At 43.2% G+C, this 16,567-nt stretch overlaps 1 protein-coding gene across 1 annotated transcript; it reads left to right on the forward strand.

Annotated features, from left to right (window-relative positions):
• Positions 1 to 11,625: 11,625 nt before the first annotated feature.
• LOC127329812 (protein FAR1-RELATED SEQUENCE 5-like) lies at positions 11,626 to 15,348 on the forward strand. The gene is made up of 2 exons (XM_051356246.1): positions 11,626 to 11,923; positions 12,718 to 15,348. The coding sequence occupies exon 2, from the start codon at positions 12,720 to 12,722 to the stop codon at positions 15,228 to 15,230; it is 2,511 nt and encodes an 836-aa protein (XP_051212206.1). The 5' UTR covers positions 11,626 to 11,923; positions 12,718 to 12,719; the 3' UTR covers positions 15,231 to 15,348.
• The last annotated feature ends 1,219 nt before the right edge of the window (positions 15,349 to 16,567 follow it).

Raw genomic sequence — 16,567 nt, forward strand, 5'->3', positions numbered from 1 at the left:
GCACCATACTTAATGCAATTGTCTGTTGCTTAGCAACTTAATACTGAATGGGGTTCGGATGATAACCTGAAGGTGGACTTTTTAGGCATAGATGCAGTTGTATGGCGGTCTATGTACTTTGTCGTAATGCCCAATTAAATCTCACTATATTTATCATAACATGTATATGCATTGTTATGCCTTTCTCTATTTGTCAATTGGCCGACTGTAATTTGTTCACCCAACATGCTTTTATCTTATGGGAGAGACACCTCTAGTGAACTGTGGACCCCGGTCCTATTCTTTACATAGCATACAATCTACTGCAATTGTGTTTTACTATTTTCTTTGCAAACATCTTCCACTCGATACGCTTAATCCTTTGTTACAGCAAGCCGGTGAGATTGACAACCTCACTGTTTCGTTGGGACAAAGTACTTGGGTTGTGTTGTGCAGGTTCCGCGTTGGCGCCGGAATCCCTGGTGTTGCGCCGCATCACATTTCGCGACCATCAACCTTCAACGTGCTTCTTGGCTCCTACTGGTTCGATTAAACCTTGGTTTCTTTCTGAGGGAAAACTTGCTACTGTGCGCATCATACCTTCCTCTTGGGGTTCCCAACGAACGTGTGAGTTACACGCCATCAGACACGAATGGCATAGTGGTTGGCTCAAGGATTTTGGATGCATGAGAAGTATTCCCTCTCGATACAAGGCTTAGGCTAGCAAGGTTATTTGAAGCAAACTCAAGGATGAACCGGTGCAGCAAAACTCACATAAAAGACATATTGTAAACATTATAAGACTCTACACCGTCTTCCTTGTTGTTCAAAACTCAATACTAGAAATTATCTAGACCTTAGAGAGACCAAATATGCAAACCAAATTTTAGCAAGCTCTATGTATTTCTTCATTGATGGGTGCAAAGTATATGATGCAAGAGCTTAAACATGAGCACAACAATTGCCAAGTATCACATTATCCAAGACATTTTAGAATTACTACATGTAGCATTTCCCGATTCCAACCATATAACAATTTAACGAAGAAGTTTCAACCTTCGCCTTGAACATTATGAGTAAAGCCTAAGGACATATTTGTCCATATGCAACAGCGGAGCGTGTCTCTCTCCCACACAGTGAATGCTAGGATCCATTTTATCCAAACAAAAACAAAAACAAAACAAACCGACGCTCCAAGCAAAGTACATAAGATGTGACTGAATAAAAATATAGTTTCAGGGGAGGAACCTGATGATGTTGTCGATGAAGAAGGGGATGCCTTGGGCATCCCCAAGCTTAGAAGCTTGAGTCTTCTTAAAATATGCAGGGATGAACCACGGGGGCATCCCCAAGCTTAGAGCTTTCACTCCTCTTGATCATAGTATATCATACTCCTCTCTTGACCCTTGAAAACTTCCTTCACACCAAACTTCAAGCAAACTCATTAGAGGGTTAGTGCACAATTAAAAATTCACATATTCAGAGGTGACACAATCATTCTTAACACTTCTGGACATTGCACAAAGCTACTGGACATTAATGGATCAAACGAATTCATCCAACATAGCAAATACGGCAATGCGAAATAAAGGCAGAATCTGTCAAAAATAGAACAGTCCGTAAAGACGAACCTGAAAGGGGCACTAGACTTGCTCAAATGGAAAAACTCAAAACTAATTAAAGTTGCGTACATATCTGAGTATCATGCTCGTAAATTTTCAGATTTTTTCGAATTTTTTACAGAGACTTATGCCAGAATTCGTGACAGACAGCAATGCTGTTTCTGCGCAGCGATCCCAAATATAACATCAACTTTAACATAGAAACTTTACTTGGCACAAAAACATGATAAGGAGAGGTTGCTACAGTAGTAGACAACTTCCAAGACTCAACAAAACAAAAATTGCTGTAGTAAAAACATGGGTTGTCTCCTATAAGCGCTTTTCTTTAACGCCTTTCAGCTAGGCGCAGAAAGTGTGAATCAAGTATTATCAAGAGATGAAGCATCAACATCATTACCTTGGGAGTTGGGAGTTTCCTCTACAATGCATGTTATCTTATCTATGTAAGTTTCAGAGGCTCCCTTTTCATTACTCTTAGGCTTGCTATTCTCATCAAACAAATTTTCAGGAACAAGCCAATCATAGTTATTTTCCAGAGCTTCATGCATCCCTAGGAGCTTACTAGGTATTGGCGCCTTAATTTCTCTACCATCATTAACATTATTAGTATACTTAATTCTATCCATATCCATCTTTTTAAGGATACTAGCAAAGTTGGTGTAAGAACCAAGCATTTTATATTTAGTAAAGACTTTTCTAGCCTCTCTTGCTACACCACCAAATTCTTTTAGAAGAGTTTCTAAGACAAAATCTTTCTTTTCTCCTTCCTCCATATCAGAGAGTGTAAAAAACATGTGCTGAATTATAGGATTGAGATTAACAAATTTAATTTCCAACATGTGCACTAAAGAAGCAACAGCAATTTCATAAGTAGGAGCAAGTTCTACCAAGTGTCTATCTTCAAAATCTTCAGCTGTACTAACATGAGTGAAAAAATATTCTATACTATCTCTTCCAATTATAGACCCTCGGCCTACCGGTATGTCTTTTAGAGCGTACTTAGGAGGAAACATGATGAAATAAACAAAAAGTAAACTACGCAAATAAAGTAAAGACAAGTAACTAATTTTTTTTGTGTTTTTGATATAGAGAACAAGACAGTAAATAAAGTAAAACTAGCAACTAATTTTTTTGTGTTTTGTTTAGGTGCAGCAAACAAAGTAGTAAATAAAATAAAGCAAGACAAAAACAAAGTAAAGAGATTGGGAAGTGGAGACTCCCCTTGCAGCGTGTCTTGATCTCCCCGGCAACGGCGCCAGAAATTTAAGCTGTTGCCGTGGGAGGCAATTCTCTGTAGTGTAACTTTTCTTCAGATCCCCGGCAACGGCGCCAGAAATTTGCTTGATGCGCGTAGATGTACACGTCCGTTGGGAACCCCAAGAGGAAGGTATGATGCGCACAGTGGCAAGTTTCCCTCAGTAAGAAACCAAGGTTTAATCGGACCAGTAGGAGTCAAGAAGCACGTTGAAGGTTGATGGTGGCGAAATATGATGCGGCGCAACACCAGGGATTCCGGCGCCAACGTGGAACCTGCACAACACAACCAAAGTACTTTGCCCCAACGAAACAGTGAGGTTGTCAATCTCACCGGCTTGCTGTAACAAAGGATTAACCGTATTGTGTGGAAGATGATTGTTTGCGAAGAATATTAAAGAACAAGTATTGCAGTAGATTGTATTTCAGATGTAAAGAATAGGACCGGGGTCCACAGTTCACTAGAGGTGTCTCTCCCATAAGATAAAAGCACATTGGGTGAACAAATTACAGTCGGGCAATTGACAAATAGAGAGGGCATAACAATGCACATACATGATATGATAAATATAGTGAGATTTAATCAGGGCATTACGACAAAGTACATAGACCGCTATCCAGCATGCATCTATGCCTAAAAAGTCCACCTTCAGGTTATCATCCGAACCCCTTCCAGTATTAAGTTGCAAGCAACAGACAATTGCATTAAGTATGGTGCGTAATGTAATCAACAACTACATCCTTAGACATAGCATCAATGTTTTATCCCTAGTGGCAACAGCACATCCACAACCTTAGAACTTTCTCACATCGTCCTGCATTTAATGGAGGCATGAACCCACTATCGAGCATAAATACTCCCTCTTGGAGTTAAGAGCAAAAACTTGGCCAGAGCCTCTACTAATAACGGAGAGCATGCAAGATCATAAACAACACATAGGTAATAGATTGATAATCACCATAACATAGTATTCTCTATCCATCGGATCCCGACAAACACAACATATAGTATTACAGATAGATGATCTTGATCATGTTAGGCAGCTCACAAGATCCAACAATGAAGCACATAAGGAGAAGACGACCATCTAGCTACTGCTATGGACCCATAGTCCAGGGGTGAACTACTCACTCATCACTCTGGAGGCGATCATGGCGATGAAGAGTCCTCCGGGAGATGATTCCCCTCTCCGGCAGGGTGCCGGAGGCGTTCTCCTGAATCCCCCGAGATGGGATTGGCGGCGGCGGCGTCTCTGGAAGGTTTTCCGTATCGTGGCTCTCGGTACAGAGGGTTTCGCGACGAAGACTTTAAGTAGGCGGAAGGGCAACGCGGGGGGCCACACGAGGGCCCCACACGCTAGGCCGGCGCGGCCAGGGCTTGGGCCGCGCCGCCCTAGTGTGGCGGCGCCTCGTGGCCCCACTTCCTTTCCCCCTCGGTCTTCTGGAAGCTTCGTGCAAAAATAGGACCCTGGGCGTTGATTTCGTCCAATTCCGAGAATATTTCCTTACTAGGATTTCTGAAACCAAAAACAGCAGAAAACAGCAACTGGTTCTTCGGCATCTTGTTAATAGGTTAGTGCCGGAAAATGCGTAAATACGACATATAATGTGTATAAAACATGTAGATATCATCAATAATGTAGCATGGAACATAAGAAATTATCGATACGTCGGAGACGTATCAGCGTCTGTGAGAGTTTGTGAAGGGAGAGGGCAAAACTGAGTAGTATCAAGAAACCAAGGGCAAGTGAGTAGTAAACAGACTAAGGGATTCAAATATGAGATTTAAAAATTGGAAAATGCGCGTTTTGTACAATGAAACCCATCTTGGCCTACCTCAAACTATTTGCATGAGTGTGAAAATTATGGCCTTATTCAGACAAAGTATGTTTTGGGGAAAGTTGTTTTGGGTAGGGCTTATTATGGAAAACCATGCACCTTCATAGCTACTAGGTGATTTGAGAAGTGGCAATTTGTGGTGAAACTTGATTTATCTATGATTTATCTATGATTTGAGAAGTGGCAATTTGTGGTAAAGACTCCATGAGTAAGTGCCACTCTTTTTCGGAATTTTTTGCACATTAAATAACTCATTTAACTAGTTAATCCCATTTGTTGACTCTCTGTTGACCAGCCACTTGAGGGTAAAACTGAGTATATTGCACTAGCCAGTATTAGCACTCAAGGAGAAAACTGAGCACACAAAAAATGCTAGTATATGACTCGAGGGTATACCTGAGTATATCTAAATTTCCAGGGTTAGACTCGAGGACGCGTGTTGCTGTGCAGAAGTGGAAGACGTGCCATTGTTGACGCGTGTCGCGGTGCAGACGTGCAAATAGTGGACGCGTAGGACGCGGGTCGCATTCGCATTTAGGACGCGTAAGCCCCTCCCTCCCTCTGCACACAGTCGTCTCATTCTCGCTCACGCACGAAACCACCCCTCTCACGTCCCATCAACTTCTCCAAATCGAAAAAACCCCAACCGCCGTACGCACGCTACCCTGCCGGCGATGGAGAAGAAGAATGCGCCGGCGGCCGTTGCCTCCGAGCCCGTCGCCTCCGCGCCCGTCGCCTCCGAGCCCGTCGCCGCCGAGCCTGTCGCCGCCGAGCGCGTCGCCTCCGAGGGCGGCGCATCCAAGCACGGCTCCTCCGTGAACTGGGCCTCTCTCTCGGCTGATGGACCACTTCACAAGATCGGCGAATGCTTGCTAGCGAACGAGGAGTACACCGACACCTACTCTGCCATGAGGCAAGTCTGTAGAAATTGACGCTCAGGTTTGCCTGAGCCCGACGTGCACCTGGACGAATGGATCATGCTAGACCACGCCCTTCCACGCGTCGCTGAGTTCACCTTCCTCCAACTCGGCACATCACGCTACGTCACCATAGATCTATCGGAAGTTCATACAAGGTTCAACTTCCTCCATATCTACCTCTTTATTTTCAATCTTAAACATCTTAGTGCTGAATGTTATCGTGCTTGCCCAGATACTACTTCGTCGGATTTTGCCGTGGCGTCATCATGCTTGCCCAGAAGAACCCGCCGCACAAGATGCCATCTGTTTGTCTGAAATCAGTCGCTGTTATCAAATCCCCGACTATGGTCTTCGTTGCCGCACATTACCCGTCGGAAATTGGTTGGGTCGATGAGAGCACTCCAACTAAGGATATACATGAACATTGGGGAGAAGAAAGATTTTCGATCAAGAACCATTGTCTGCGTTGCATTACCCCGTTCAATGGTGAACTGTATGCAGTAGCTGTGGACAATTTTGAGAACAGAAGAATAGTGTGCACCAATGTACAGTTGCAGCAGCGCGCGAGCACTGTCAAGATGGAGACACTAATTGCATTTCCAGAACTTGGACATCAGAAGTTCTACCTTGTGAAGTCGGATGGTGATCTGCTGCTTTTGTTGTTGGTCAGCGTGGCTTTGGCGGGCAGACCATTGGTGTACCGTGTGGACACTCAGAGCCGCTCTCTCCATCCGGTCAGCAACATTGGCAGTAATGCCTTCTTCGTGAATTATATCCGGTGTATCTCCGTCGACACCAAAGTGTACCCGACACTTCGACCTGGCTGCATCTACTACACGGATTTGGGTTATATCAGAGAGTACTCTCATGATACAAAGGCCTGGGATGAGTGGGCAGTACGTGTGGATAGAATAGGAAGCTACGGTATGAGAAATGAACACAAGCCATACCGTTTGGAGGATGTATTGGCCGCACACTGCAGACGGAAGGAGTTCAATGAATATTTCCTTGGGGTAATGCACGACTAGAGAGACGAAGAAATATATGGGGAGGAATGAAGAACAAATTCATTCATCCTAATCTTCTTGTTGTCCATACATTGTGTAAGGGTATATTGCCCCTATGTGTGGTTTTGGTAATTAATGAAAACCCCTATGGACTAATGTTTTCATTGAGTTTATATGAAGGAATATTCCATAGGTACAACTTGTACTCCATGTGTTGGATTCAAGTACGGATGCCATGAAGATAAAGTTATACCTTGTGTATTGGCATCATGATCATTGGTATGAAGATATATATATATATATATATATATATATATATATATATATATATATATATATATATATGTAACATGATCAAGAAGAAGAAATGAAGATGGAGTTCTTATGTGGAACTCAATATTAGCCATGCTCTATCTTATGTGAGTATGAGAAGATACAAGGTTGAGTTGGGCAAGTTCAAGATGAGCATCTTGAGTGGATCACATGCTTGAAGCTTGCCGTCCATTTGGTGATAATGGACATGTGAAGATGTGCATCAATGGAGCTTTCCCATCATAGTGTATGGGGGAGCATTTGTGAGTCTTCACGAAGCAACGATGATCAAGTGAGGCATTCCGGCTTGAGTGGAGCTTGAAGAGTTATCATCAAGATCAAGCGGGATGCGCAAGGCAAAGGTATGACCTTGATAGGTTTTCCTTTTACCGGTCTCAAGGTGGTTGTTGGGAGACCGGATTATAGGATAGATAGCCGCACTATCAAGAGGGGCTTTCGGTTGAGTAACTTGATCGCATCGTCTTAGGGAGCTCAATCCTTTGCATACTTTGCATATCCCTATTGCTTCTTGGAGTTTCTCTGTGAGAGGTTCTTGAGCTTGTTGCTAGCTTTACAACAAGCCCAAGTTCATCGAAAACGGAATCCGCATGCATCTTCTATTGCGTTTTCGAGTTTGGACGTCTTCACCGTTTCTTGACGGTAGGAGAATCCCTCTCTAAAAAATCTAAAAATATCCTGTGAGGAGTCTCTATTCGTCGTTATCTTTCCAACAAAATTGGTTTCATGTCAATCGGGGTCCGGACACAAAAGTTATCACAGTTTTAGTAAAACATGTTTTCCTGCTCACCCGGTCAGGGACCCGGTCGGACCTGCCCATGCGCCGGCCTGGTCCGGTCTGCCGCCCGGTCAGCCGGCCTACAGACCGGAGGGCCCGGCGTGCCGTCCGGTCGACCGGTCGCCAACCGGTCGCCAACCGGGCGCCAACCGGGTGACCTCCTGGACGACACAAAGTGACCCCGGTCGGGGTCCGGTCTGCCGACCGGTTTGGACCGGCTGGTCCGGTCTGTGGCCCGGTCTGACCGGGCCCTGGACCGGACGGCCCGGCCTCAGGCCCGGTTGACCGGCCTCCTCGATGGTTGACTCAGCCCAACTTTTCCCCAACGGTTATATTTTCTCTTGGGCTATAAATAGCCCTTCTTCCACCTTGGGCTGGGTCAGTTCTTCCATTCTCTCTCCTCCATTGTTGCCTTTGAAGAACTTGCTCTCTCTCTTGATTCCCCCCATGATTCTTGCTCATTCTTGAGGGATCTAAGAGAGGAGATCTAGATCTACACTTCCACCAATCCATTTCTCCTCTAAGTGAGGGGAACTATTGGGATCTAGATCTTGGAGTCTTTTGTTGACTTTCCCCATTGTTCTTCCTCTCCAATCTCATCCTAGCATTTGTTGTTAGGGTGGGATTTGAGAGTGAAGGATTTGAACACCTCTAGTGTTCTTGCTTTGCATCATTGCATAGTGTTGAGCTCTCCACCACGATTAGTTCGAGTGAGAGACCGTGAGCTTGTTACTCTTGGAGGGAAACCTCCTAGTTGGCTCGGCGGTTGGTGCTCCGGTGATCTCTTCAAGAAGATTGTGAAGAGGCCCGGGCTTCTCCTTCGTGGAGCTTGTGAAGTGGTTGTGGAGCTTGCCATCTCCGGAGCGGAGGAAAAGCTAACCATAAGGAAAGGGCCATTATCCTTCGTGGGTGTGGTTCGGAGTATAGGGTGAGCCTTCGTGGCGCGGGGAATCCTTCGTGGGACCTCCACTCCTCCAAACGTGACGTACCTTGTTGCAAAGCAAGGGAACACGGGAATACATCCTCGTCTCCGCGTGCCTCGGTTATTTCTATACCCAAGCTCTCTTTCCTTGTGATAGCCATCGTGCTTGAAGTACATATATCTTGCTATCACTTATGCTACATATATCTTGTGCCTATCTTGCTTAGCTCTAGTTGCCATTGTTACACTTAGTTGAGCTTAGCATATTTAGGGTTTGTGCTTGTAAACTAAACATTAGTTTAATTCCGCATTCTTACAAGACAAATCCGCAAGAGTTTGTAATTGCCTATTCACCCCCCCCTCTAGGCGACATCTCAATCTTTCACATTGCGTGCGTCTTGTATATTACAACGTTATTGGCTGCTTTTGGCTGCTGTATGCAGTTTCCCTATGTATTATACTTAGTTTTCTGATTATGCTGTTGTGAATTTATCATATACTAGCTTCTAGATTTGCTACTAGATTTGCTGCCATATTGGGCAAAAAACGAGGGCCAAAAGGCATAAATAACCCCAGAGATTTGCTACTAGATTTGCTACTAGATTTGCTGCCATATTGAAGAAAGACAGAAATAGAAGCTTCTCTAGAAAAAGACAGAGAGAGAAAGAGGGGAAAAGGTGCTCTTAAAAATGCCAATTTGGGCCGAGAGAGACAAAACCCAGCTCCTGCTCACGTGCAACCAAATGCTTCTCGTCCTGTCCCACGCGGTCCCTTTCTACCAGTCCCACGCGACGCGGCCCCACACGACGCGGCCCCACAGACGACGCGGCGCAACACGCCAGCACAGAACGTCCAAATAAACGGATTCCTTCCGTCTGAGCTCCTTCTGCGGGTTTCAGACATAGGCTTGGGGAAAACTGAGGAAAAACTAAGGGGCTGGGGAAAACTGAGTACAACTAACGACCCGAGGGCACGAAAATAGAAATCCCTACGAATTTTACCGAAACGGCAAGAAGCATTCAAAGCAAAAAAGAATTCCCAGATCATCGTCGGAAATTAGTGGAACAAATCTTTGCTCCGTGCTGTTGAAATATTCGGAATGAACTGCATCACGAGGGCTCCAGGCGTACTTATCGCAGATGTTAGCTTTCAAATCCCTCAACGAGATGGTGGTTGCAACCACCGCAGGGAAGTCAAACCCATTCTTATGGCGTTTAGAATCACACGTAAAGCTAGAATCCAGCCTAACCACCAGCCGAAAAGCCAGCGCTGGATCAATCCTATTCGAAAAGCAACGCAGTTAGTTGAGCAACAACGATTGGCGCTCAAAAACTGCCTACTGTTAATTCACAAAGGCAGACGATGCTTACCCAGATGGAATCCATGCGTTAGATCCCCCCGATTCCCAATCTTCTCCGCGGCTGACGGGATGAGGCGGCACACCAGACGGATATACAAACTCTACCGCGACAGGGGTAGATCTAGATCTGGTGGAGGCGGATCCCTCTCCGCCTCCCGGGGGTGGTGGTGGTGGGGGAGGGGGCGGCTCGGCGGCGGACGACGCCATAAGTTAGGTGGGCAGGACGGCGTGGCGGCGGAGGGGCGGTGTGTGAGCTCCTCCAGTCTCGGGCGGAGGGGCGGTGTGTGAGCTCCTCCAGTCAACAGTCAACACAGTTCGAAAGCAACGGTAAATTCGCGGCTCCCTATCCGTCACCGGTAACGGTCAAGGCCTCTGACCAGACGGCAACCCTCCCGTCCGAGCGCCTGCGAGGGGTTTCAAACTAGAGGGAGGGGAAAACTGAGGAAAAGTTAAGTGGCTGGGGAAAACTGAGTACAATTAACGAACCAGGGGCACGAAAATAGAAATCCCTATTTTTTATATATACCAAATGCTCACTTTTTATGAAATCGGGCACATAATCTGCTGCAGTTTTTTGGGGATGTATTCATCAATGGCCTTGTTATTTATGCAAGCATTTGAGCTTTCACGTCCATTGTAATAACATTGGAAAGTCATGTTTCTTTGGATGATATGTTCCTGATATATACTGAGCTGTCAATATTTTTCACACTTCTCAAATACAAACAGAGTGACATGCTTTCTCCTCCTTAAATAATGAAAATGTAGTGAATAATCAAATTAGAATCATTTAGTGAATTTTGGCAGAAGTGCATTTTCAGGGTTCAGCTTTCTTTGTTGGGCAGGAGTATGTTTAGTTTGCAATCTGCGAATAATCTTTAAGCTAGATTTAAGATACCTGGCAAACACTCACAAATCAAGATACAAAGCATATCATCAGTTTTTAGATGGATCCATTTTATCCATATGCTAAATGCATTATTTGATTTATGAGACGCTTACTAGTAGGTAGGAATGAAGCAATTGATAGCATGGAGAATCACTTGCCCTTAAAAACATATACGAGCAGTATCCTGGCACTAATAGGTGATCATCTCCAGGGGGCAGAACTGGTAGACAAACTACCTAAAACGGGCATGAATACTGACATAACAACATCTAGGCATGTTCACAAATTGTAATACGCAAATAAGCGTTAGGAAAGAAAAGGTGAAAGGCTTCAACTATGTTTATTAAACTAGAAACGAGATAGAAAGAACTCTTTTTTTTTGAAACCGAGGCAAAAGCTTTGCCTCATTCATTAATTAAGTAGAAGGTGCTCAGTTTTTAGGAGAAAACCTGGACGTGGCTACACAGTGCTATAGCACCATATAGGCTACCGCAGTGCCCCCCATGTCTGAATCGTTTTTTTCCCAAAATAGCATGTGGTCCCGCCAAGCCTGTCCCGAAGTAGAAAGTGGTCCCTGGGCCTCACATGCCACCTTGCGCGCCGTTTTTTTTGACTCGGTCACCAGGAAAAGACACGCAACGCCTCACGACAGAAACGCTTTACCACACAACGCCTCAGCACATAAAATAAAAATACATGCCAACGGGACAAACATACATCCCCGACCAAATCCACCCTGAAACCCTAGCTCCTACCTTCTTCCTCCTCACGACGGCTACAGATCTCACCTCCATTGCTGCCAGGAGAGGTTCTACCAACTCTTCTACCAAGAGTACCACCATTGCTGGAGGACAAACTTCTTCCAGCAAGACAGGAATATACATCTACCTCCTCCAAAGTTCATCAAAGAAACCCACCTTCTCCATCCACCTACCAGTACTTCTACAAGATCTGAAGAAAAAGGATTCTGGGAACAAACCTGGGTAGATCTGAAGAAAAAATCTGGGGACAAAGAACCTGGAGGTAACAAACTGATCTTATCTCACCCCCTGTTCTCCCCAAAACTCCCATGTGTTTCTTACTTCTATTGCCCAAGATCTGGAACAACTGAGACATCAGGAATTCGGATGGAAAAACTTCTAATCATGAAAAAGTATTCATGTTCAGGAAAAGCATGTTATTTTTGTAGGAACATGAACAAAAAAGCAAGCTAAGCTACTTACCTGTCTAACTTAAGATAGCATCAAATTGTTCCAGACCTTTGCATTGGAAGTAATTTTATACAGCAGTGCATACATACCATGCATCAGATGTTACCCAAAGAGAACTTGGCATGTACATACCAGTGCATGCATCAGATGTATTGATCCAGAACACAAAACATGGAAACTAAGCTAGATATGTGTCATACTTAACATACTGATCCAGAACATGGAAACTAAGCTAGATATGTGTCATATTTAACATAGCAAAACATACTGATCCAGAAACTTTTCATGGAAGCTAGGTTTATACACCCAAAGAGTACTTCTGTTTTGCATGATTTATACATCTGCTTGTTTTGCATGATTTATACATCTGCTTGTTTGCATCATTCCACAAAAGCACTCCACAAATCCATGCAGCACCACTCCAGAACCTGTGTATTTGATTGTAATAAAATGGTTAGTTTGCATCTAAAAATGCTCAAGTGAAAATGCTCAAAAGAAATTATGGAACCCTGGTTTTTTCAGATGTAATTGTTATACTCAAGTGATTTGGGCAGACTTAAACATTTTGTACAATATGAAATAAGACATACACAACTTTGATTGCAGATATGGATCCAAAATGTTCTACAGGAGCACTAGATCTAAATGAACCAGCAATTGAAGGTGACAGGGTAATCGAAGATGTCAGTTTGTTCCATGATTTGCAAATAGAAGTAACAGGCAGCATACAAAGGACCTTGAGCAACCCAGATGTGACCAAAAGCTCAGAACATAGCAAGCATGCAAGTGGAAGCTACACTGGTGCTTCTGCTGACACAAACCCAGAAACTGCTGAAACACTATCAACTGATGATTCCGGCGGTGATGAAGATGAGGGTGAAGTCCAGTCAACACCATGCAGCCAAACTGAAGTTGAAACCCCTTTCAAAGGGAAGGTCTATGATTCATGGGAGGATGCGAAGATGCAGTACAACCGATATGCTAAGAAGATTGGGTTTTCCATCAAATGCAGTACATCCAAGGTTTCGAAAATTGATGATCAAAGAGACAAACAGTTATTTGTTTGCAACAAGAGTGGAAAAAATGAAGACATCAATAAGTTAGAAGCACCACCTGTTAGGCAAAGGAACAGAAGCATCACCAAGAAAACTGAATGCAAAGCCAGATTGAGAATTAAAAGGAGAGGAACAAAGTGGTATGTCACATACTTCATTGAAGAACACAATCACAATTTGGTGAAGAAGTTTTCCTTGAAAAAGTATTTGAGATCTCACAAAGGAATACCTAAGGAAGAGAAGGATTTTGTTCAGCTCTTGCATAAGGTGAATCTATCTGCTGGCAGGGTAATGAGGATTATGGGAGAGGTCTATGGCGGTCTCGCAAATGTACCCTATGACAGTAAGGATGTGAGCAACTTCATGGCTAAAATAGATGAAGAACACACGCACAAAGACATGTCCCTGTTGCTAGCTCACTTTGCAAGGATAAAAAAAGAAGACCCAGATTTCTACTTCAACATACATACAGATCATGCGGACAAAGTGGACCGCATATTCTGGGTAGATGGGCCAGCGATTGCTGCTTACAAAAATTACAGTGATTGCCTCTCATTCGACAGCACCTACATGACCAATATGTACAATATGCCTTTTGCACCATTCATTGGAATCAATAGGTACTGTCAAACAATCCAGCTAGGATGTGGGTTCCTAAAGAATGAGAACATCGAGAGTTTTGTCTGGTTGTTTCAGGAGTTTCTTGAGGCTATGGGTGGTCTGCAGCCAGATAACTTCATAACTGATCAAGACGCGGCAATGAGAACTGCAGTTCTCGAAGCATTTCCAAATTGCTGTCACAGAAATTGTAGGTGGCACATTATGCAAAATGCGCAGGCCGTTTTGGGCAACTTCTTGTCAAAACATGAGGAGCTAAGGACAGAGTTGAACGAAATAATTGATTACAGCATGTCGGTTGAAGAGTTTGAAACTAGGTGGGCAGAAATGATTACCAAACACAATGTAGTGGACAACACCCATATCTATGATCTATATCATATTAGAGCCACTTTTGTGCCAGCCTACTTCAAAGAAAGGTTCTTTCCGTTCCTACAGACTACTGCTCGTAGTGAGGGGTTCAACGCTGTTTTGAAAACTTACATGGACCCGCACAACAATCTGCATCATTTCTTCCTTCAGTACATGAAGTTGCAAGAAAAGATTGATGTAGCGGAGGATGCAGTTGAATTCAAGGATGAAGACAAAACTCTTAGGGCGTGGGGAGATTTTCCAGTTGAAGAGCAAGCCTTGCAGGTGTATACACGGCCCATTTACTTGCGCTTTCGTGCGGAGCTTCGTAAAGTGACATCTTATAATGTACAGCATGTTGGTCATGAAACGTACGATGTTAGCCCTATCAAGAATTATGTTTATGGCTATGGCAGTAGAAGCTACAAGGTAGAGGCTAATTTGGAAGCTGAAAATTACAACTGCGAGTGCTGCAAGTTCAGCAGGGATGGGTTGTTGTGCTGCCATATTTTTAGAGTCATGATGCAATTGGGTAACATTGACAGAATTCCAGAGAAGTACATCCTCAAGAGGTGGAGAATACCAGAGGAAATTATCGTGGAGGAGAAATTGGAATTGCCAAAGGTACCACTAGACAGAAAAATGAGTAACAAAGAAAGGCAGCAGCTACGTTATGGAACTATGTGCAATGATTTCACTAAAGTAGCCAAAATTGCATCAACATCTGATAAGGGGAAGGCGCTAGCAGATAAATACATGCAAGCTTTAGAGAAAGAATTGTTAGACATGAAAGCTTCGGAGTCTGCTAAACGTAAGAAAAGAAAAAATGCTACTACTGCTCAAGATGGAGAAGGGGCAAATGATGGTGGGCTTGATAGTTTTCCGCAGTTTGCTCATGTTGAGGATCCAGTATATGTTCCAAAGCAAGGTCGTCCAGCAGAGAAAAGAAAACAGTCTGGTTTGCATTTGAAGTCATCCAAAGTTGTCAAATGCAGCTTATGCGGGTCTAATCAACACACAGCGGCTATGTGCAACGATAAGATAACACCAGCGCCAGAGCCTAAAGAATTTGACTTCTTCCGTGAAATGGTGTAATCACATAAGGGAATTCATATTTTGTTCATCTTATCAAGTACTGGTGGATTTGTTCTTTGTGTAAAACTGATTTTATACATTGCCCAAAATGTTAAGCTATCTGTTGCACTGGGAATTATGATTTTGTGTTTCATATCCAAGTACTGGTGGATTTGTTCTTTGTGTAAAATGTATTTTATACATTGCCCAAAATGTTAAGCTATCTGTTGCACTGGGAATTATGATTTTGTGTCTCATATCCAAGTTATGTGAATTAAATACATTCATGTAATTTCGGTGCTTAATCATGGACATCAATCATTCACACTGATTATGCTTAAAAACATTCATAGAATCTGAATTTGCATGCTGAAAAATACATGCTTAGTACTTGCTGGATTGGTCATCACAAATCATGGAGATAAAAAAAATATCCAAATCTGAATTTACATGAGAATCATGAAAAGATACATTTTGTACTCCACAAAAAGTAGTACCTTTGAGCCATACACATGAAGAATGTACCACTGGTTAACTTCTTATGAGAAGAGAAGTTCCTCCCAGTTGATTGTATTCTTGTGAAAGTCCACCCATTTCTTCAAGTTAAGCTTCCTGAGAGCTGTCATGTCTGAACCTCTAAATGCTAGCATCTTTCTCCCATTCCATTCTTCAATGAACTTTAGAACGAAGTACCCACAGTCATACCTTGAAAAAAAAGAATGTTAGTAAGCTGAATGTACTTTCCTGCATTGAGATGAACAATTAAAAAAGCATATGTTAGAACTTACAAAGTGTCCTGCATTGGCGTACTTATGTGTACTGTTTCATATTTTGAGATATCAATTTTTGACTCACTGTAGTTCTTTGCCCACAAATGCTTTATACTTCCGATGATTGTTCGAGAATCTTTCATGAGTCCACGATCACTCTCACGTCTCATTGAGTCCATCACTTCAAACCTACCGGACTTCAAATTCAGCACGATAAGGTAGTAGTGCCCAGTCATGACATCCAAGTCAGGTGTCAAGTCTTGCAAAACTGAGAACAATACCTGCATGGTTTTGAAAAAAACAATGAATACCTCGATTTGTTCTAAACAAGAGGTTTGCAACACAATTTTAATTAAAGCATAAAAATGTATAAAACATCAACACATTCGAGATTTGTATCGCCTATAAAATATATAACTACATCCAAACACTGCAAATATATTCGCCAAAAAAGAACGAAGTGAACCAGACAGTAATTACATCTTTTTCTCTAAAACTATTTCCTCTACAACTACAGTTTATATGTGAAAAGTAATAATTGAAGAAACAACCTGGGACTTACCATGTCTTTGTGATCAAGGCGGTGAT

Source organism: Lolium perenne, chromosome 2 (assembly GCF_019359855.2).
Source record: "Lolium perenne isolate Kyuss_39 chromosome 2, Kyuss_2.0, whole genome shotgun sequence".
In the NCBI taxonomy this organism is placed as follows: Eukaryota; Viridiplantae; Streptophyta; class Magnoliopsida; order Poales; family Poaceae; genus Lolium; species Lolium perenne.